Genomic DNA, 22,862 nt, shown 5'->3' on the forward strand with positions numbered 1-22,862 from the left:
TCTTAGTCCTTTCTACTGCTCTTATGGGTATCATCCCAGCTTTACTCCTTCCTTGTCTCTTGCTCCTTCTACTGTTCCTTCTGTGGACTCTCTTCTCCTCACTTTGCAAGAGGCCCATAAAACTGCCATCGATAGTCTACAGGCTAGTAGCCAGCGCTATTGTAATAAGACTAACCCCAAGCGCTTGCCCTCCCCCGCTTGGCAGAAGGGGACTAAGGTATGGTTATCCACCAAATACCTCCCGTGTTGGCTTCACCCCTCTAAGTTGTCTCCCAGATTCCTGGGACCTTTTCCCATACTGCGCTGTATCAACCCTGTTGCCTATCGGCTTTCTTTGCCCAAACACATGCACCGCTTGCACCCTGTTTTTCATTCCTCTCTTTTGAGGGAGTTTAGGCCAGATCCCTATCACCGCTCCATTCCGGCTGTACCGCCCCCGGTTGCTTTGCCCCCGGAGGAGTATGAGGTGGCCTCCGTTTTGGACTCCCGCTTGCGGGGTGGTCGCCTGGAATATCTCATCCATTGGAAGGGGTACCCCCACTCTGAGGACTCCTGGGAACCTGTCTCCCATGTCCATGCCCCGTCTTTGGTTCAGAGGTTTCATCGTCTCTTTCCGGGCAAGCCGGGGGGGTTCTCCATTGGAAGGGGGCATACTGTCATGCCGCTGGCGTCTAGTCGCCGGTGGGAGCTATGGAACACCTGGCGTTGGTGGCGCCGTTAGGTCGTCCATTGTTTTCCTGTCCATTTCCGGGTTTTTGCCCGCTATAGTCTTTCTCTGTCTCCCTGGTTTCGCTACTTAAGCACCGCCCACTTCCGGGTTCGGTGCGTTGCAACTTTGTTTCTTTCCCTTGTTGCTTGCTCCGTGTGCTTTTTCCTCCGTGCTTACCTTGCTGACCCTTGGGCCTCCAGTCGGCGTCTCTTCGCCGTTCTTTCTCTCTTTTTTTCTCGCCCGTAGCGCTCCTTCGCCATCCTTGTTCTCCTGTTTTTCTTTCCTTTTCTCTCTTTGCCACTTGCCCTCTCCGGCTGATTTTTCCTTGTCCACCTCTCCTGGAAACTTCTAAGGACTTACCTCGCCTTCAGACACCTGTCCAGGATCCTTGCTTCAGTCATCCTTCTTCTGACATCGGATCTGCAGATCTTCATCACTTCACTCTCCGGACCTGCTGGACTGTTATCTTGATCACCGAGGGTTTTTTTAAGCATCCGCTTTTTTCCCTCATCTATTCGGTCCCTGCGGGAAGGAAGCCTCTTGCTTCCCTGCTTGGCAGGGAATCAGGGTGGCTTCCCACCGCGGGCGGCCCTACCTCTTCTCAAAGAAGAAGAAAATCGGAAAGAAGACTAACCGCCGCGAAACTTCTCCAGAGGACTCAGGTGAGGAGGAAGGGGAGGAGGTAGTGGATATAACTGATACGCCTTCTAAAGCTGCAGAGGTTGACAATGAGCCCCAACAAGGGCAAAACATGTTTGAGGATGCTTGTGGTCTCGTGCAGAAGAGATGTGATTTAGCAGTTCGGGCTGGACTGCCCCTTTTGGGGTGGGGCCAAGCCTGATTTGCATATGGTCTTTCCCCTTCTGTAATGGCTTGGCAGGCGAAGAACGGTGGTCTGGAGGGTCGCCAAGAGCAATGCCAGTGGTTAAGATTCATTCTAAACCTTCCAGCCATCACCTCATTATTTTTGCTTTGTCACCCCGAGTGGGATGGGTATGCCCAGACGTGAGTCCCGTGCCTGCTGGGCCTAGAGACCCAAGCTACTCCTCACTGATGAGCCCCAACAAGGGCGAAACATGTTTGGAGATGCTTGTGGTCTCGTGCAGAAGGGATGTGATTTAGCAGTTCGGGCTGGACTGCCCCTTTTGGGGTGGGGCCAAGCCTGATTTGCATGTGGTCTTTCCCCTTCTGTAATGGCTTGGCAGGCGAAGAACGGTGGTCCGGAGGGTTGCCCAGAGCAATGCCAGTGGTTAAGATTCATTCTAAACCTTCCAGCCATGTTTTTGCTCTATACATTGGGGGTCATTCCGAGGTGGGCGGTAAGGGATTACCGGCACCGGTAAGGAGACCGGTGGCAGTAATCCCCTACCGCCCAATTTCGAGTTCCCTTAGCGGGGACCGTAAGGGACGTGTGGTCGGACCACACGTCCTTTACGGGTCCCGCTAAGGCACCAGGGTGCAAATAACGGGCTTGCCATTTGCGAGCCCATTATTTGCACCCTCCCCATCCCCATTGAGCCCTATGAGGGCTCAAATGGGAATGGGGATTGTTTTGTTCAATGGGGACTTACCAGTCCCTCCAGGGTCCGAATAGGCCGGTGAGTCCCCATTGAACGACACGGGTGCCGGACCCGGTATTGGAGGCAGCCATGGAGCTAATAGCTCCATGGCTGCCTCCAATCTCGTAATGACCCCCATTGTGTTTTAGGCCTCTTTCTTATTAAGGCCACAGTTTACAGCTCTCAGTCTTAACCTGTATATCTGATTCCAGGCCCCAGCCTTCACTGAACAAAGCCTTTGCTGTTACCCAGAGTCTCCTAAGTATACTGAGGTGGTCAAGCATTTTCATTGATGGTAGCCAGACTATGGAACCATCTCTCTTGAGATAGTTGAGGTATTGAGAATAACTTAAGCTTCCTCAAGAAGATTAAAACATGGCTGCATAACCAGCGATGCGGTCAGGCCACAGTTCTGTTTTTGTTACTTGAGTCAGTGGGCTTAGCACTATGAAGGTTATTTTGTCTTTTTTGTAAAGTGTTGCATGCCAAATTAATTATGTTTCAACACCTAAGAATAATTTGTTTTCTCATGTAGCATTTCATGCTGGATTACTCTGGCTTCTATGCTCTGTATTAAGAGGTGCTGTTATTATGCCATTCAATGGTACTGAAATCATCTCTCCTAATGCTGGAGGCCAGTGCTTAAGTCAGCTATAACGGTACAGTAGAAATGAAGAATGCAGGCGGTTTATTTTTGTTTAGAAAGGGCTTTCACTGGACTTCTAGACATTGCCTGTGCGATAGGGTACACAGAATAGTATACTGGCCTTCATTGGTGCAGCCAATGCGGACATGTTTTCCTACTGTGGGATGGAATTTTTCTGAGCACCAAGGGTAAAGCCAACATGATGAGTGTTCTTATGTAGCTTACTTGCCTAAATTGTTGCTGCCAGTCTTGACATATTTTCTTACATTGCCATGGTATGTTTTATTTGACATCAAGGTAAAAGCCAACATGATGAGTGTTCTTAATGGCCATATGGGCTTACATTGATGCTACCAGTCTGTCAAGATTCTCTTATAGTCAATTGCCATTTTTGTAACGTCATCAAGGGTAAAGCCAGGATGATTAATGCGTTCATGTGGGCATGCTGGCCTACATTGGTGAAGCCAGTCTGGACATGTTTTCTTATTGTGGCATGGCATTTTCTGCTGACATTGCGGGTAAAGACAGCATGATGAAAGTTTGCATGTGGGCATTCTGATCTAATTGGTAAAGGCAGTCTGGGCATGCTTTCTTTCTGTGACACAGCCTTTTTACATAAGTGCGAATAAGGGTGTGAGTACAAGGGATATATTTAACTCAATGTAATGAACGCACTATCCATACTACTTGCAAAAGGAAAAACACAGGTACCTGGTTGGTTGCAGATGCACTCTTTTCATTGGTTGACTCATTGATAGATTGGCTTAACTTACAATAATAGTAATAATCACAGCAAAAACAATAATAATGTTGTTGAAGGGGATTTCATACTGTTCGAAGAACTGGAATTTTGGCACATCATTATCACACTGAGTATGCATTCCTGAAGTTTAAATAAGTGTGCCTTTGAATGGTCCCTACAGGTGGCTTAGATTTCAGTGTTAAGTGGTCGTGACCGGCTGCCCGGTGGCAGCTCCATGCACTCACCTCTTGCCGCTCCGGCAGCGGAAGGTTGGACGCCCCGAGAGTCTGTATGGATGCAATGATTTTCGTCAGCTGAGGGTTGGTGAAGTTACGGAAAGTGGCACCATAGAGTACCTTGGCCTTTTCCCCCCAAGCCTCTGCAAACTCCTGCTCAACCAGTGAAGCATTGATCTGTAAAACAAGAACAATAAGCACCTTGTTAGGGAGGTCTTGCAAGTTCTCACTTAGAGACATTACAGCAAGGTACAGCTGATGTGAGATCAACCCAGCTGCATTTTTCTGAACTCAGATATAGGTCTGACTCTAGCTTCAACTGGCATGGATGTGTCACTATAACACGGACCTTACAGAGGACAGAGAGTCAGATAGAAATAAAAGCTCTCAAGTTTTCGCTTGCTATGTGTAACAAGACCATTCAGTCTCTTTTTTTTCCTTGGAATTCTGGGACTTGTAGTTTTCCTTAATTTGAAATGTGGAAATAAGAACTACACATCCCAGAATTTGAAGGGCAAACACAGGACTGGGTGGGTGGCGATATCATGAATGACAAGGGCAAACTTGGGAGCTCTGAATAAATCATGTATAATTCGATGCTTTGTAATGTACTCTCTGTACCACAAATGTACTAATCACAGGCCTTAGCTAAAGTAAAGGCTATGAACATTGTTTGGTACCTTTGAGTGCTGCGCACAGTTCACAACCAAGAGATAAGGATTTCATGGGATATTTCTGCATTTCAACTGCCGAACACAAAAAATATTTATTTCGGACAATGTTGTGTGACCTTCAAAATGCCGAAATATGACGAAGGCAATTCCACCCCTACCCTCTCCCGCGCTGGTGGGATGTTAAGAAAATCAGAAGTTTCACCCCCGAACCCTGCCTTTCATCCCCTGCCACCTCCTCCCCAGCCAAACACATTCCCCTCCTCTCCCACACAGACAGTCACGCAAACACACATTTGCCCTTTCCCACACAGACACGCACACACTTACAAACACACACGAATAACAACAAATTCAACTTACCTCCCACCCGCAGCTTCCCTCGCCTGACTGCACCCGTCAGCCCCTGCTGCTACTTGTTTGCGTCAGTGGGACTACAATTTTGATTTAGAAAGACTGCTCGGAGTGGTGTCCGAGAGGTCTTTCTAAATCAGTCTTTTTTAAATTTGACGATTTAAAAACATTTGTTTTACATAATACTGAGATATGCCCTTAATATGCCATGCTGATGGACTGAAGATAAGCCACAGCAGAAGGCTCAGCCACAGACCATGCAGTCATAGTACCAGACACATGCACTAAACACAGTGCGCCTCCTTACGAGGTTGGAGGTAGCCATGCCATTTATACCGGCATGGCTATCCCCAAACTCGGGTCCGGCACCGGGTCCCACGAAAGAGGAATAACCGGGCCATTCTGATCTTTGAAGGCCGGTAATTCCCCTGCGCGGAACCCGGAGCTGGTACTTCCCCATTCCCATTTGAGCACCCATGGGGCTCAATGGGAATGGGGAGGGTGGTACCAGCGGTACCATTCATAACGGTACCGTTGCTACCATCCTGTTCTGCTTGCAGTCTGACCAGGCGTAATGTGGCGGCCCAGTATGAACGGTGCCGGTGCCTTAACGGCACCGTTCATCCCATGGCTGCCACTGTCGTTATGAGGCCCAGTATCATTCATATCTGATTGGTCCACATAGTGCACAGCCCGAGCATGCTCTGGTGTGCCACACACACACACATTATCCAAGTGGCACACAGTACAAAGGAATAGTTAATATACAATTGCACAATGTGAAAGTCAAGACAGATTACTTCGGTGTTATGCCACTAATGCAGCCTTGAACAACGTCTACTCTCTCTTAAAAAGTTCAATATTTACTGAAGACATTTCTCAAGCAGAGAACTAAGGAAACAAAATACATAGATCAATGTCATTATATTATGTTAATCTGATGAAGGCCTGACAATTACAATCCTAAGCCGAAACATTGCTAACTTTTAAAAAGATCAAACTGGGTAAGGTAGTCTGTTTTCCCATATGTTTGTGGCACTGGTACTGATTTTGGTACTGGCACTAATGAATTTACGCTGTGTAGTTGCAGGCGCATTCCCTCTTACATTTCTACCACCACACCTAATTACACAGATGTAATGCTTTACCTTCCTGTCAATGGATGTGCTCGAACTGTTTTTTGCTTATGTAATGTAATTTAAGTGCTCTTGTATAGCGCCCTCCTTTCACTATTTGTGGCCTCACTGCATGTGGCTTTGTAAGAAAAACAGAGAGTGGAGGGGTCATTAGTCAGACAGCGGGGGGGGGACAGATGCGAAAGCTGTGGTAGTGATGGGTTCAGGTTGTAACATAACTCTGGGGAATACCTAGAAAGCATGGTCCCCTCACCATTGCAGAGAGCCCCCATGCATTAGTATGCCTCTTCTGCAATGCGAATCGATCTTACAGATGCTGTATTCCTACAGTAGGATTCCGCCTCTGCCATACTTTTCATAACCCTTGGACTTCCCTTGGAGCATGAATACACACACACTTATTTCCATGAGAAAGACGTAATGCCCCTGCAGTCAGAGGGTTAAAAGATATCCCATTGGTCTTTCCCTGTCCATATACAGACTTTTCCCAATTTTTGATTGAAGCACAGATCCTGGACCCTGCGCCTAGCTTGCATAGAATCACCAACATTCTCTTTTGGGGTTTAATCAGGACTCAAGTCGAGGGTACACTTGGGTGCATGACGTCTGCCCTGTTTGTTTTAAAGTATTACTTTTTGTTTTAAATGTGCTGTTTCCCCTTTACTAAACGGTGCAGCGTCTGTGATTAGAACCCTGGTGGCATGGTTGGAAGGCCAACAAATTAGATGTAAGGCTACAGAAGGTCCTTGTGAAATGTTTCCTCTTGATATCCTCCTACACACAAACATATTTTGTTTCAGCTATTTATATCATAAAGTTTACACCTTTTATACTTAGCCAGAAATGTTCTTAGAAAATCTCTTTGACAAATGCTGATTTTTCAGGTACACATTCTTCGGCTGGGAAAGACAAATTAAATCAAATCTGAACATTGCAATGTGTGACGTCACTTGCCATTTTTTACGTCGGAGGTCCTCCACTTTTTTTTAGGGCTCAACTCCCGGGTTTAACGTGTGCAAATCATATTTACCGCTGTGGGTTCTGGGGTTTTGGGAGAGTAACGTATCGTCTCACTGGTGTCTTTTTACCTACACATGTATACAATGTTCTCTTTCTTTTAATTACAACAAATGATGCAAATCAGGTATGCCCCTACATGAAGGTAAACAAAAGGAAAAGATGTCTTCGGGTTTCTAGGAATAAAGCAGGAACACAACCATTGTTCCTTGGAATAAGATGCTAGCTTTCCCAAAATTTTTCAGAGGAATTTGCAATTGCTGGGAGAAAGATATCAGTAAAAATTGGAATGTGATTGAGTTATGCAAAGGTCTAATTGTCCAGAAATAGGAAAATCCCCAAAGATCTAAATATCCAGAAATAAGAAAATCCCCAAAGATCTAAGTGTCCAGAAATAAGAACGTCAGCAGAGATCTAAGTGTCCTGAAATAGGAAAATCAGCACAGATATAAGTGTCCAGAAAAAAGATAATCGGCTGTAATATAAGTGTTTAGAAATTAGAAACTCATCAGAGATCTAATTGTCCAGAAATATGTAAATCAGAAGAGCTCTAAGTGTCCAGAAAAAGGAAATTCAACAAAGATCAAAGTGTCAGGATGTAAGAACATCACATGAGATCTAAGTGTCTAGATATATGAAAATCAGCAGAGATCTGAGTGTGCAGAAATAAGAAACTCACCAAAGATCTAAGTGTCCAGAAATATGAAAATCAGCTGTGATCTAAGTGTGCAGAAATATGAAACTCACCAGAGATCTAATTGTCCAGAAATATGAAAACCAGCAGAGATCTAAGTGTCCAGAAATAAGAATATCAGCACAGGTGTAAGTACCAGTAATAAGAAACTCATCTGAGATCTAATTGTCCAGAAATACGTAAATCAGAAGAGATCTAAATGTCCAGAAATAAGAAAATCAGCAGTGATCTAAGTATCCAGAAATAAGGAAATCACCAGAGATCTAAGTGTCTAGAAATTAGAAACTCACCAGAGATATAAGTGGCCAGAAATAAAAGAAATGGAGAGATCTAAGTGTCCAGAAATAAGAAACTCGCCAGAGATCTGTGTCCAGAAATAAGAAAATCAGCAGAGATCTAAGTGTCCATTAATAACAAACTCACCAGAGAGCTAAGTGTCCAGAAATATAAACAGCAGAGAATTAACTGTGCAGAAATAAGAACATCACCAAAGATCTAAATGTCCATAAATAAGAAACTCACCAGAGATCTAAGTGTCCAGAAATAACAAACTCACCAGAGATCTAAGTGTCCAAAAATAAGAAAATCAACAGTGATCTAAGTATCCAGAAATAAGGAAATCACCAGAGATCTAAGTGTCTAGAAATGAGAAACTCCAGAGAGATCTAAGTGGCCAGAAATAACAAACTCACCAGAGATCTAAGTGTCCAGAAATAAGAAAATCAGCAGAGATCTAAGTATCCAGAAATAAGAAACTTGCCAGAGATCTGTGTCCAGACATAAGAATATCAGCAGAGATCTAAGTGTCCATAAATAACAAACTCACCAGAGAGCTAAGTGTCCAGAAATATAAACAGCAGAGAATTAACTGTCCAGAAATAAGAACATCACCAAAGATATAAATGTCTATAAATAACAAACTCACCAGAGATCTAAGTGTCCAGAAATAAGAAAATCGGCAGAGATCTAAGTGCCCAGAAATAAAATATTCAGCAGTTATCTAAGTGCCCAGACAAACTTAAATCAGAAGAGATCTAAGTGTCCAGAAATAGAAAAATCAACAGAGATCTAAGTGTCAGGAAATAAGAAAATCATCTGAGATATAAGTGTCGAGAAATAAGAAAATCAGCAGTGATCTAAGTGTTAAGAAATAAGAAACTCACCAGAGATCTAATTGACCAGAAATACAAAACCAGCAGAGATCTCAGTGTCCAGAAATAAGAAAATCAGCAAAGATCTAAGTGACAGAAATAAGAAACTCACCTGAGATCTAATTGTCCAGAAATATGTCAATCAGAAGAGATCTAAGTGTTCAGAAATAGGAAAATCAACAGAGATCCAAGTGTCTAGAAATAGCAAACTCACCAGAGATCTACATGTCCAGAAATAAGAAAATCAGCAGAGATCTAAGTGTCCAGAAATAAGAAAATCGGCAGTGATCTAAGGGTCCAGAAATAGGAAAATCAGCAGACATCTAAGTGCCAGAAATAAGAAGGTAAGCAGAGATCTGTGTGTCCAGAAATAAAAAAATCTCATCAGAGATCTAAGTGTCCAGAAATAAGAAACTCACTAGAGATCTGGGTGTCCAGAAATGAGAAAATCTCCAAAGATCTAAGTGCCCAGAAATATGAAAGTCAGCAGAGATCTGAGTTTCCAGAAATAAGAAAATCGGCAGAGATCTAAGAGTCCAGAAATAAGATAATTGGCAGAGATCTGTGTCCAGAAATAAGAAAATCAACAGAGATCTAAGTGTCCATAAATAACAAACTCACCAGAGAGCTAAGTGTCCAGAAATATAAACAGCAGACAATTAACTGTCCAGAAATAAGAAAATCACCAGAGATCTAAGTGTCCATAAATAAGAAACTCACCAGAGATATACGTTTTCGGATATAAGAATATCCCCAGAGATCTAAGCATACAGAAATAACAAACTCACCAGAGATCTAAGTGTCCTGAAATAAGAAAGTCAGCAGAGATCTGAGTGTCCAGAAATAAGAAAATCAGCAGAGATCTAAGTGCCCAGAAATAAGATAATCATCTGAGATCTAAGTGTCTAGAAATACGGAAATCAGCAGATAGCTGAGTATCCAGAAATAAGCAACTCACCAGAGATCTAAGTGCAGAGAAATAAGAAAATCAGCAGTGATCTAAGTGTAAAGAAATAAGAAACTCGCCAGAGATCTAATTGACCAGAAATACGAAAACCAATGTCCAGAAATTAGAAAATCATCAAAGATCTAAGTGCCAGAAATAAACTCACCTGAGATCTAATTGTCCAGAAATATGTCAATCAGAAGATATCTAAGTGTCCAGAAATAGGAAAAGCAACAGAGATCTAAGTGTCTAGAAATAGGAAACTCACCAGAGAGCTACATGTCATTGAAATAAGAAAATCAGCAGAGATATAAGTGTCCAGAAATAAGAAAATCGGCAGTGACTTAAGTGTCCAGAAATAGGAAAATCAGCAGACATCTAAGTGCTAGAAATAAGAAAGTAAGCAGAGACCTGTGTGTCCAGAAATAAAAAAAATCTCATCAGAGATCTAAGTGTCCAGACATAAGGAACTCACTAGAGATCTGAGTGTCCAGAAATGAGAAAATCTCCAAAGATCTAAGTGTCCAGAAATATGAAAGTCAGCAGAGATCTGAGTGTCCAGAAATAAGAAAATCGGCAGAGATCTAAGTGTCCAGAAATAAGATAATCAGCAATTATCTAAGTGTCCAGCAATAAGAAACTCACCAGAGAGCTAAGTGTCCAGAAATATAAACAGCAGAGATTTAAGTGTCCAGAAAATAAAAAATCACCAGAGATCTAAATGTCCAGAAATAAGAAACTCGCCATAGATCTGTGTCCAAAAATAAGAAAATCCCCAGAAATCTAAGAATCCAGAAATAACAAACTCACCTGAGATCTAAGTGTCCAGAAATAAGAAAATTACCAGAGATCTAAGTGTCCAGAGATAAAAAAAAAAACCTCAGAGATCTAAGTGTCAAGAAGTAAGAAACTCACTACAGATCTAAGTGTCCAGAAACAAAGGAAACAGCAGAGATCTAATTGTCATGCTCATTGACTGTCATTGCCCTCTTGGAGCTATGTCGCAAAACAAGATGTCACTGTTGCATAACATCTCCTGTTCCCATGGCAATTTATTTAGCAATAAATAAGAGAATATCTGTCTGTCGATCCGTGCTAGTTTTGTACAGCGGCATGAGAAACTTCATGCAGCTTTTTGATTGATTCGTGCTAGGTTCGTGCAGCGGTACAAGAAACTTTGTAACGCTGTTTTCGGTTCATGCTATATTCGTGCAGCAGCATGAGAATCTTTGTGCCGCTCTTTTCCAGTCACGCTATCTTTGCACAGTGGCGCGAGAAACGTAGTGCCGCTCTTTTCGATCCATGCTAGATTCGAACAGGTGCCTGCTGTACAAGCAGCAACGCCTGCAGGAGTAAAATGCTTGGTATTCTGTTTGGAGTTGTCCTGTCAGCAGCAGCTCCATGTACTGACCCCATCTCTCCTGTGACCACTGTGCACCGCATTATGCATGTGTGGGCATGTAACTGGCTCCATGCGAGGCATGGTTCTGAAAGTGGCGCTAGTAGAGTGGAGTTGGTCTTCGGTGCAATTTGCGGGTTCCTTTAGTCCCTCACTAAACAAGTGGCTGCTAAAGTGTTAGTCCGGGGTGATATTGGGTAAATGAGATCCACTGAAAGCTTCTAAGATGTCCCTCGATTGGAGGCTTGGGCTGACGTGGACCTCGTTAGACATATTATAAATGTAAGTAATTTACTGATGCAGATGAGATCAACTGCAGGGAGGGTTGGAGGAGATGCTGCAAGGTTGATTAAGGGTGAAAAGGATTTTTAAGGCATAGAATCCGTATTTGGCGGAAACACTCTTTTGTGATCGCAGTTTTGGGACAGCGCATGCAGACTGGACTTGGGTTGTAGCGGTGCACGGTATACATCAACATAACATAACCTACTATCAGCCAAAACTATTGGCATGGGAAGCGAAGATAGGGGAGAGATGGCATGTCAGGAGCGACACACCCTGTGGGTGCTGTTTGGATGTGACCCACCCATTGACCACCCCTGACCATGCTAGCCACGATGGCCATTCCCGCACACTACCTGCCCCTTCCCACGCAAAACACATACTTCTGGGATCTCGTTGGGCTAACTCTGTATTCTTAAAGGGATGCCAATGTTATTGGCCCCACCAGCGGTATCCAAACCTTAGACTGTTGGAAGAAAGCCAGGGGATGCGCCAAACGTAGAGAGGGCATTTAGCATACGATGCCATAGCCGCTACACGCAGCAGGACACCCGGGCGGCCTATCTACTCCATCCCCAGACAACAATAGGAACCTGCTGAGGTCGGGGGGCCCTCTTCAGACTAGCTGGTACCAGTCCCAGGAGGAGCAAGGAGGGAGGGAACATGAAGGTGAGAAAAGGGGTGTTAGGGAGCGGTGCGAGATAGACCACCCCCTAGGGTGGGTTTATAAGTACAGCAAAGTAGGAAGGCAGTCCCATTAACCTGCTACATTGAAGGAAGATAGAAGAGGGTCGAGCAGTTATCCGGAATCCCTGAGTATCCCATGCAGGGCATCCAGCATACAGAAAGGAAGCAGGTCCAGGCCCCAGCAGCAGTAAGAAGGAGCGTGGTACAGGGGGAAGACAGAAGATAAAAAGCGGTGCCACAAAGAAGAAGAGCTGCAGGAGACGGACAGTGATGAGAAGATCTGTGCAGGAATACCAAAGCGGAAACGGAATTAAGGGCAAGGGAGCAATAATGGCTGATATGTATGACAAAGGAAGTCCACGTATGGAAATGATCGAGGACACCCAAATAGAGGATGTTTCAATTGAGATATAACCATCGACGAGTGCATCACCTATGGGGCCGGACAAGATATTTTGGCAGAGATTTCAGGCTCTGGCAAAAATCAAGGGTTGAGAGTCGCCGATGGCCCAAATGGGGGGCCCCAGTCCGCCACAACAAGCGAGGTGCAGCCCAGCGATCGTAAAAGGGATAGATCGAGTCTGAGCACAGGATCTCAGGAGTCAACAGGCAGCACGGAGGCACAAGGTTCAAGGAAACGGCTATGCAAAAATAACAATGGTCAAAAGGGACGGAAAACAAAGAAGGAATTGGAAGATGAACTTGCTGTAGCAACAGCAATCATTGAGCGGGAAGACACTGTGAGTGCCACTATTACCCCAAATGGGGGGCTTCTAGGGACAACCAACAAGGAATCACCTGCTAACTATGTCACAGGATACGGGCCACAAGTTGGTACCAAGCAAGGAGTTTTTGGGTGAGTGTGTCTGGGCCTTAAAAGACATGCTAGATTTAGGATTAGGTTGGGTACAGGCAGGAAACAGGAATGAAGGTGTGGGAGCAAGACAAAGGGGCAAAGCTTCTCCACCAGCAAGTGACAGCGCAGGCGGCAAGGAGGGTCTAAAGGCGGGAGCAGTCTAGGGGCACATTGAGGCTACAAAGACAACAGATAGGAGAAGTGGCAATGTAGAACGAGGGGGCACCAGCGCATTGAGATTGCATAACGGACCAACAGCAACCACCAGGCCACTAGCTGGGGGGAGATCAGGAGGGTTTGCTGCCAACACGGGCTGATACCAACTTTGTTAGTTGGCTCATACCGTTGACAGTGAAAGAACAGATATGGAACAGGTCATTTATTGACATATTCTCACTGCTTGAGCACGAGACAAAAGGGTGCGACACTTTGCAACCCAGCAGAGGGAGCGAGCTGGTGAAAGCAAGGAAGCCGGTCAGACCTGCAGAGAATATAGGGAACTGGTTAGAGGTGTTCAAGATATTAGCGCATGTCACAATTGAAAACTTCCCAAAGCAAGGCCCAGCCCTCTATGGGTACAGGAATTATATTTCAGAAGAGCATAGAGTATTTGGGGGCTCAGGTTGGCTCATGAGGGACCAGAAATTCAGGTTGCGTATGGCCAATGATTCCAGCCTGCAGTGGGAACACAAGCTAGTCGAGGAGTGGTTCGATCCAAGAGTAGAGAGGGAGGGCATAAAGCAAATATTTAGCACATCAAGGGGAAACGAGAGGACGACAGAGAAATTTGGGGGCACTTCAGGAGCTGGAGGGCATAACAGGCAAGGTCTGGCCGAACAGCCTCCCCCTCCTTCAAACAATGGGAGTAACATGAGGCAAGGCGGATGAGTTTCTGGAGGACCAATAGGGTACAGCATACAGGGGGCAGGGAGCACTCAAGGAGGGTTAGGGGGGCAATATGGGATCAGAGGGGGGAGGTGCGCATGGAACTTGGAGGGCTCCAATTTGGTGCAGATATTTCATTGACAGCAATTGCACATTCGGGAATTCATGTCGCTTCAGGCACGTGTGTGCCAACTGTGGGGTAGAAGGTCACAGCAGGAAAACATGTAGCAGAGGAGGGGGGAATGAGAGAAATTATCAAGCGCCGGGTGGTCCTAGGTACTGAGGGGGTACCCAAAACATGAGCAGAGCCAGTACAGGGGCAAAGGACAGGGCATGGGAAAATTAGGAGGGGACGCACACATAGGGAGAGTAGAGTAGCTTTGCTGTTGGTTGTATAAAAGATGATATGCGGTTTGTACGATGCCTCTACAAATAAACGGTTTATTAACAAATTGTCTTTCTTCATCAGGGGGGATACCGAGCAGAATGGACAACTGCCCGGGGTCATCCACAGCACGACCAGTGGCGGAAAGGCAAACCACAAAGCATGGTAAATGGACTTGTGGCAAATCCAAAGGGATGGGGAGAATGGGAGTGGGGATAAAATGACCGACATGTTGCAGGCCAAAATGGGGTGAAAGGACCATCTCCCATAAATGTGGAAAAACTATTATGGTGGCTGCCTAGATACCCCCGGGTGGCCGAGAGGAAGGTCCTATCACTAGGTTTTCTGACAGGGTTTAAAATTCCATATGGGGACCCACTGCAAGAACTGCGGTCAAGAAACCTAAAGTCAGTCTATGGCCACCCAGCTGTGGTAATTGAGAAGATCAATAAGGATATGGTCATTGGGAGGGTAGTGGGCCCATTCAGAGAACCCCCATTAGAAAGCCTGATCATATCACCACTTGGGGTGGTTCCTAAAAAGGAGACAGGGAAGTTCCTAAAAAGGAGACAGGGAAGTTCTGCATGATACATAACCTATCGTTCCCTAAGGGGAACTCGGTGAACGAGGCATCATTCGATGAGGCGGTCTACTTAGCACAAAGGGCGGGGAAGGGGGCACTTCTGGCAAAGGTAGACATAGAAGCAGCATTCTGCCTTATCCCAGTGCATCCCGAAAGCTTCCACTTATTGGGTTTCCAGCATAAGGGGGACATTTTTATAGATAGATGCATGCCCATGGGCTGCGCAATATCATGCGCTTACTTTGAAGCATTCAGCTCATGTCTGGAATGGATACTGTCGCAAAAAATACAGGATGGGGAAGGACGCATTACCTCGATGACTTCTTATTTGTAGGGGAGGCGGGGTCACGCACGTGTGAGAAGCTCCTGCTCGGCTTCACTGAATTGTGTGTGGAACTGGGAGTATCACTAGTGGGGGGAAAAACAGAGGGCCCCTGCACACGCCTGACATATCTCGGTATTGAAACAGATACGGTAGGGTGGTTACCAGGCTACCAGCGGAAAAAGTCAGGGCATTTTACAAGAACATTATGTCCATGGTAAGCAAGGAAAAAGCAAGCCTGAAGGGGATACAGACATTACTGGGGAGGTTAAACTTCACAGCCAGAGAAAAACCAGCGGGATGGCTATTTGCACCCCGTCTAGCGACAGCCACAGGCGGGGTAACAGAAGGGAGGCCCATGATTCATCTCAAGGCAGGCGTGAAGGAAGATTTAAGGGTGTGGGGGGATTTTCTAAAGAAATTCAATGGGGTGCGAATGTGGCAGGCGCCCTGGGTTCCTTGATACCAAGATAATGTGTTTACTGATGCAGCGGGTAGATGCGGTTTTGGGGCTATATTAGGGCAAGCTTGGTGTAGGACGGATTGGCCAAACAAATGGGTGAAAAAAGGGTGGTGCAAAAATATATGTGTCTTGGAATTGTTTCCGGTACTGGCAGCATTATATACTTGGACAAATAAGCTAACTGGTAAAAGGCTTACGGTTTGGTCAGATAACATGGCAGTGGTCCAAGCGATTAGCAATCAATCTGCACAGTGTGCGACTAATTTAGGGCTGGTCAGACACCTGGTGAGGGTAGGACTCCATTGTAACACGGACCTGAGGGCCAGACATGTACCAGGCATCCACAATACAGCAGCTGACGCTCTTTCTCGTTCACAGATGGGAAGGTTTAGACAGGCTTGGCCTCAGGCAGAGAGGGAAATGACGAAGTTTGACGAGAGACTATGGGAGTTGGTGAAGTGGAAGCAAGAGGATGGCAGAAGAAGCACTGGGAGGGGGGACAAGAGGGAAATACAATAATTGCATCAAACTGTTTGATGAAATAACACCAGGATCGTGGGGACAAGAGTGGGAGAGCAGGGTGAACGTTTTCATGGTTTGGGCTAAGGACAATGGAAAGACCAAGAGTTGGATAAAACATCATCTGGCAGCAATAGCTTTTCATGCACAACTCGGGGGGAGTGTGGACCCAACTAAGAGCTTTCGTATCAGAACAGCAGTAACAGGCTGGAATACAGGGGGCACTAGGAATATGGACAACAGGCTACCAATCACCATCGAAACATTGCCAAGTACTGATGGACAAATTAGAAGGAATTTGCAGTTCAATTTTCGAAACAATATTGTTCAAAGCTTGTTTTTCACTGGCATTTTTCGCAGCTCTAAGGATTAGTGAGTTGGTACCTAGATCAGGAAGGACCATAGCAACAGGGCATTAAGGGGTGAGGACGTCACGATGGAAGGAGAGAAGGTCAGAGTAAGGATAAGGAAGTCCAAAATGGATCAAGCAGGAAAAGACAAAGAACTGGTGTTAAATAGGTTGGGAGCGGATATGAACTGTCCTGTGGCACTGACCAGGGCTTACAGGGAGGCGAGACCGGGGGTGGGCGGATATTACTTTTTGCACAAGGATGGTACGCTGTTGACGCAATAACAGTTTAAAAAGGTACTACAGATGGCCATGCCCAAGACAGGGGAACATAGTGGGAAATACACGTCACATTCCTTCAGAATAGGGGCGGCCACTACCGCACAAACAGAAGGGCTAGGCGAAGAGGAAATAAGGAACATGGGGAGGTGCAAATCCGGCAGGTTTAAATTATACATCAGGCTAGGCTTGGTGGGGTAATAGGATGAGCAAAAAAAGAAAAAAAGAAAAAAAAGGAGGTGGGGGAAGGAAAGACGAATTAAAACTCAAACTTGCAGCAATGGGGAACAAAGCTGGGCCATGGCAATTGGGACGCCTGGGAGGTGCATGAGCAAAATATGTACGATGTGGATAGGACAATACGAGTCGAATAATACAGTTCTTATCTTTCCTCAGGGCCGACAGTGGTGTGGGTGACGGGCCACTCTTTTATCACAAGAGCAGCCAGAGGAACCGGTGAAGGCGAGCTGAATCGTAACCTAGGCCTTGAAAATACGGAAGTGCACTGGTTGGGGAAGGGAGGGATGTTATGGGGACAACTGGAAAGGGAGGTTCATCGGGGAAGTGAAAGATATGGGGCACCAGACATATTGATCATACACTTGGGGGGGGGGCGATTTAGTGGAAATGGGGAGGAAAGGACTATTGCAACAGATGAAAAGCACGATGGTGAGACTGCGAAATGTGTTGCGCACCACTGAACTATTGTGGTCGGAAACGATCCCACGGCAGAGCTGGAGGGGGGCGCGTAACCATGGAAAGGTAGAGGAGTCAAGGAGGGAGCTGAAATCTGAATTCAGAAAATTCCTAACAGGGATGGGGATGGGTTCCATAAAACACACGTTAATTGCCCTGAGGACACCGGGATACTTTGCAAGGGATGAGGTACACATCTCTGGGGTGGGAATGGAAATCATGCAGATGAACATCAGGTAGGCGCTGTAAAGTGTGGGGTGCAAGTTCAGAGGCAAGGCAGGAGATACTAGGCAACTGGCGGAAGGGGCTAGCAGGCACAAGGTAACAGGGCGCTGGGGAATCCAGTTAGTCAGGAAAGGGGGAAGGGGACAAATGTACGGAAAGTGACGCAGCTACTTGGGAAGTTGGTAGAGGACGAGTGGTTGGTTACCAGGGGGGAGCAAAGGGGGAGGACAGTGGGGGGACAACCCCCAGGGGAACGAGGAGCAGGCAATGGGGGTAAGGGAAGGGGGAGTCACGCAAGCAACAGGGAGCGAGTAGTAGACATGGAGACCGGGTGGAGGGGGCAGAGGTCAGGTACATAGGGAGGGAGGGGCGAAGAGGTGAGAGTGGCTGGACCCTAGGGGCGAGATATAAGATAGGGACCTGGAAGCTGGGGGCCGGGTATAAGAAGGGGTGGGTGAAGGGAAAGTTTAGGGCACGTACTCCTGGCTAACGGGGAGCAAGGGGGGGACAGGCGACAGGGGGTGGAAAAGGTTTAACGATCCTGCACCTGGGAAAGTAGTGAAAGTGGAACTGGCTGGAAATAAAGCCAGGTGCCAAAAGGGGGAGTGTTCAAAGCATGAAGTTAACAAGTAATCATTATTTGACGGGGACAGCTCTGCACAAACTGAGGCTGCCCGCCATCGAGTGGGAGTTCATGCTAAGTTAAAGTGAAAAAGTAACGGCATCAGTTCCGCGTAACGGAAGCTGCTCCCCATCAAATTGGAGTTCCGGCTAAGTTAAAGCGGAAAGTAATGGCGCCAGTTCCACTTAACGGGTGCTGCTCGCCATCAAGTCTGAGTTCACGCCATATGAAAGTGGAAAAGCAACAGTGTCAGTTACACTTAACGGATGCTGCTCACCATCAAGTTGGAGTTCATTCAAGCAAAAGTGGAAAAGTAACGGCATCGGTTCCGCTCATCGGATGCTGCTCGCCATCAAGTCTGAGTTCATGCTAAGGCTAACGTGGAAAGTAACGGTGTCAGTGCCGCTTAACGGATGCTGCTCGCCACCAAGTTCGAATTCATGCGAAGCTGAAGTGGAAAAGTAACGGCGTCAGTTCCGCTCATCGGATGCTGCTCGCCATCAAGTTGGAGTCGGTACAAAGTAAAGTGCAAAAGTAACGGCGTCAGTTCCACTTAACGGATGCTGCTCGCCATAAAGTGGGGAATGTGTGGGGTGCAGCTCAGAGCAGAAAACCCTGATGCTGTACTACCAAGTAGCAAATAACGGGCACCTGTAAATTACCTCCTGCTCAATAAAGCAACTGTGCCTGTACATCCACAACCCGAGTCAGTGTCTTAATTCCGGGGGTGAGAGTGGAGGGAGGGCAAAGGGGAAGGGGTGGAGGGCCGCAGGGTAAAACAAAGGGGAATTTGCAAACCAGGTAAACCAAATGCAGGGCCCCAGGGAGGCCGGTGTGGGGTGTTGCGGCTAAGAAAATGAGCGAGGGGTACATAGGAGGATGGGAAAGGGGCGACAGATGTACCATTACGGTCGTGTCTGGAAAAGGGCTACCCCCATGCCCACAGGAAAGCCAACCCTGGTGGCTTTAAACGTTGCTGGTTTTAGCGGTGGGCTTGGGCTGCCTGCGGCTCGGATGCAGGGTGGATTCCATCCCACAGAGGGCGGACCCTGTCAGCGAGAAAGGCTCAGCTACCCCTTGGCACGGAGCAGTGACTCAGGGTCCCGGGCCGGCACGTGGAACTTATCTCGGGGGCAACAGATGGCACCGGAGGCCGCCCCATCTCTGAGTGGGACGAAGGGAAAACATGTTCACGGCGCAATCAGCAAAAGGTTTGTTTTTGCGCGAGAAATGCAGTGTTTACGGAAGGCCGTCTTTTTGCCGGAGATAAGCGGTGCTCAAAGGGCCGATCATGTGACAGCATTGCTTATGAAAGAGCAACATTGAAAAACAGAGTAGGGGCGAGGGAAGCCGCCACCTTTATCTGCGGGGCGGCCAGGACGAGTGGTCTTACGGGGCATCGGCTTTCATCGCTCTTCCAGGGCAGGCAGCGAAAAGGCAGCCATTTACATGGCCTGGCAAGAAAGAGAGAGCAGAGAGGCGCCGAAACAAAGCTCTGGAAAGGAAGAGGGATGGGGCCAGAATGAAAAAATACTAGAGATAGCAAGAGAGAGAATGAAACGGCAGAGCAAGAGGAGAAAGGATCCGTCAGAATGGGAGGAGGAGAGTGAAAGGTAAGGCATACTGGAGAGTTCACAGAGAAATGCGGAGAGGAAAGAAAGAAAGAAAGAAAGAAAGAAAGAAAGAAAGAAAGAAAGAAAGAAAGAAAGAAAGAAAGAAAGAAAGAAAGAAAGAAAGAAAGAGAACACATCAAGTGAGAAAGGTGGAGTAAGACAAAGAAAGGAAGTAAGTATGAGGAGGGATCGCATCACGAAAGAAAAAAACAAAGACAGAAAGAAAGAAAAAGAGAGAGGAGGGAACGCATCAAGCAAGAATGAAGCAAAGCAAGAAAGAAAGAAAAGAAAGAACAAGAAAGAAACAAAGACTTAAACAGAAGAAAACAATGGTAAAATAGAGAGCAAAGGGAGATAAAGAATGAGAAAGCAGATAGAGTGGCACAGCGTAAAATAATGGGTAAGAGAGCAGGAAAACAGGGGAGGAAGCGGAAGAGAGCAGGAAAACAGGGGAGGAAGGGGGAAGAGAGCAGAAAACAGGGGAAGAAGAGGAAGAGAGCAGGAAAACATGGGAGGAAGGGGGAAGAGAGCAGGAAACAGGGGAGGAAGAGGGAGAGAGCAGGAAAACAGGGGAGGAAGGGGGAAGAGAGCAGGAAACAGGGGAGGAAGAGGAAGAGAGCAGAAAAACGCGGGAGGAAGGGGGAAGGGAGCAGGAAAACAGGGGAAGAAGGGGGAAGAGAGCAGGAAAACAGAGGAGGAAGGGGGAAGAGAGCAAGAAAACAGGGGAGGAAGAGGAAGAGAGCAGGAAAACAGGGGAGGAAGAGGAAGAGAGTGGGAAAACGAGGGAGGAAGGGGGAAGAGAGCAGGAAAACAGGGGAGGAAGGGGGAAGAGAGCAGGAAAACAGGGGAGGAAGGGGGAAGAGTGCAGGAAAACAGGGGAGGAAGGGGAAGAGAGCAGGAAAACAGGGGAGGAAGGGGGAAGAGAGCAGGAAAACAGGGGAGGAAGGGGGAAGAGAGCAGGAAACAGGGGAGGAAGAGGAAGAGAGCAGGAAAACGAGGGAGGAAGGGGGAAGAGAGCAGGAAAACCGGGGAGGAAGAGGAAGAGAGCAGAAAAACGGGAGGAAGAGGAAGAGAGCAGGAAAACACGGGAGGAAGGGGGAAGAGAGCAGGAAAACAGAGGAGGAAGGGGGAAGAGAGCAAGAAAACAGGGGAGGAAGAGGAAAAGAGCAGGAAAACGCGGGAGGAAGGGGGAAGAGAGCAGGAAAACGGGAGGAAGAGGAAGAGAGCAGAAAAACGTGAGGAAGAGGAAGAGAGCAGGAAAACGAGGGAGGAAGGGGGAAGAGAGCAGGAAAACGCGGGAGGAAGGGGGAAGAGAGCAGGAAAACGGGAGGAAGAGGAAGAGAGCAGAAAAACGCGTGAGGAAGGGGGAAGGAAGCAGGAAAACAGGGGAAGAAGGGGGAAGAGAGCAGGAAAACAGAGGAGGAAGGGGGAAGAGAGCAGGAAAACAGAGGAGGAAGGGGGAAGAGAGCAAGAAAACAGGGGAGGAAGAGGAAAAGAGCAGGAAAACGCGGGAGGAAGGGGGAAGGGAGCAGGAAAACGGGAGGAAGAGGAAGAGAGCAGAAAAACGCGGGAGGAAGGGGGAAGGGAGCAGGAAAACAGGGGAAGAAGGGGGAAGAGAGCAGGAAAACAGAGGAGGAAGGGGGAAGAGAGCAGGAAAACAGAGGAGGAAGGGGGAAGAGAGCAAGAAAACAGGGGAGGAAGAGGAGAAGAGCAGGAAAACGCGGGAGGAAGGGGGAAGGGAGCAGGAAAACAGCAGGAAGAGGAAGAGAGCAGAAAAACGTGGGAGGAAGGGGGGAGGGAGCAGGAAAACAGGGGAAGAAGGGGGAAGAGAGCAGGAAAACAGAGGAGGAAGGGGGAAGAGAGCAGGAAAACAGAGGAGGAAGGGGGAAGAGAGCAAGAAAACAGGGGAGGAAGAGGAAAAGAGCAGGAAAACGCGGGAGGAAGGGGGAAGGGAGCAGGAAAACGGGAGGAAGAGGAAGAGAGCAGAAAAACGCGGGAGGAAGGGGGAAGGGAGCAGGAAAACAGGGGAAGAAGGGGGAAGAGAGCAGGAAAACAGAAGAGGAAGGGGGAAGAGAGCAGGAAAACAGAGGAGGAAGGGGGAAGAGAGCAAGAAAACAGGGGAGGAAGAGGAAAAGAGCAGGAAAACGCGAGAGGAAGGGGGAAGAGAGCAGGAAAACAGGGGAGGAAGGGGGAAGAGAGCAGGAAACAGGGGAGGAAGAGGAAGAGAGCAGGAAAACAGGGGAGGAAGGGGAAGAGAGCAGGAAAACAGGGGAGGAAGGGGGAAGAGAGCAGGAAACAGGGGAGGAAGAGGAAGAGAGCAGGAAAACAGGGGAGGAAGGGGGAAGAGAGCAGGAAAACAGGGGAGGAAGAGGAAGAGAGCAGGACAACGAGGGAGGAAAGGGGAAGAGGGCAGGAAAACAGGGAGGAAGAGGAAGAGAGTGGGAAAACGAGGGAGGAAGGGGGAAGAGAGCAGGAAAACAGGGGAGGAAGGGGGAAGAGAGCAGGAAAACGAGGGAGGAAGGGGGAAGAGAGCAGGAAAACAGGGGAGGAAGGGGGAAGAGAGCAGGAAACAGGGGAGGAAGAGGAAGAGAGCAGGAAAACAGGGGAGGAAGGGGAAGAGAGCAGGAAAACAGGGGAGGAAGGGGGAAGAGAGCAGAAAACAGGGGAGGAAGAGGAAGAGAGCAGGAAAACAGGGGAGGAAGAGGAAGAGAGCAGGAAAACGCGGGAGGAAGGGGGAAGAGAGCAGGAAAACGGGAGGAAGAGGAAGAGAGCAGAAAAACGGGAGGAAGAGGAAGAGAGCAGGAAAACGAGGGAGGAAGGGGGAAGAGAGCAGGAA

General features: G+C 47.3%; 1 protein-coding gene across 1 annotated transcript in view; it reads right to left on the reverse strand.

The window, feature by feature from the left end:
- The window catches only part of ACE (angiotensin I converting enzyme), a 342,068-nt gene that overhangs the window by 241,955 nt on the left and 77,251 nt on the right, over positions 1-22,862 (reverse strand). The window contains 1 exon segment of the mRNA XM_069634130.1: positions 3,902-4,069. Within this exon segment, the coding sequence (XP_069490231.1) occupies positions 3,902-4,069 (168 nt within the window).

The sequence above is a fragment of the Ambystoma mexicanum genome, chromosome 13 (genome assembly GCF_040938575.1).
Source record: "Ambystoma mexicanum isolate Mex_15411 chromosome 13, UKY_AmexF1_1, whole genome shotgun sequence".
NCBI lineage: Eukaryota > Metazoa > Chordata > Amphibia > Caudata > Ambystomatidae > Ambystoma > Ambystoma mexicanum.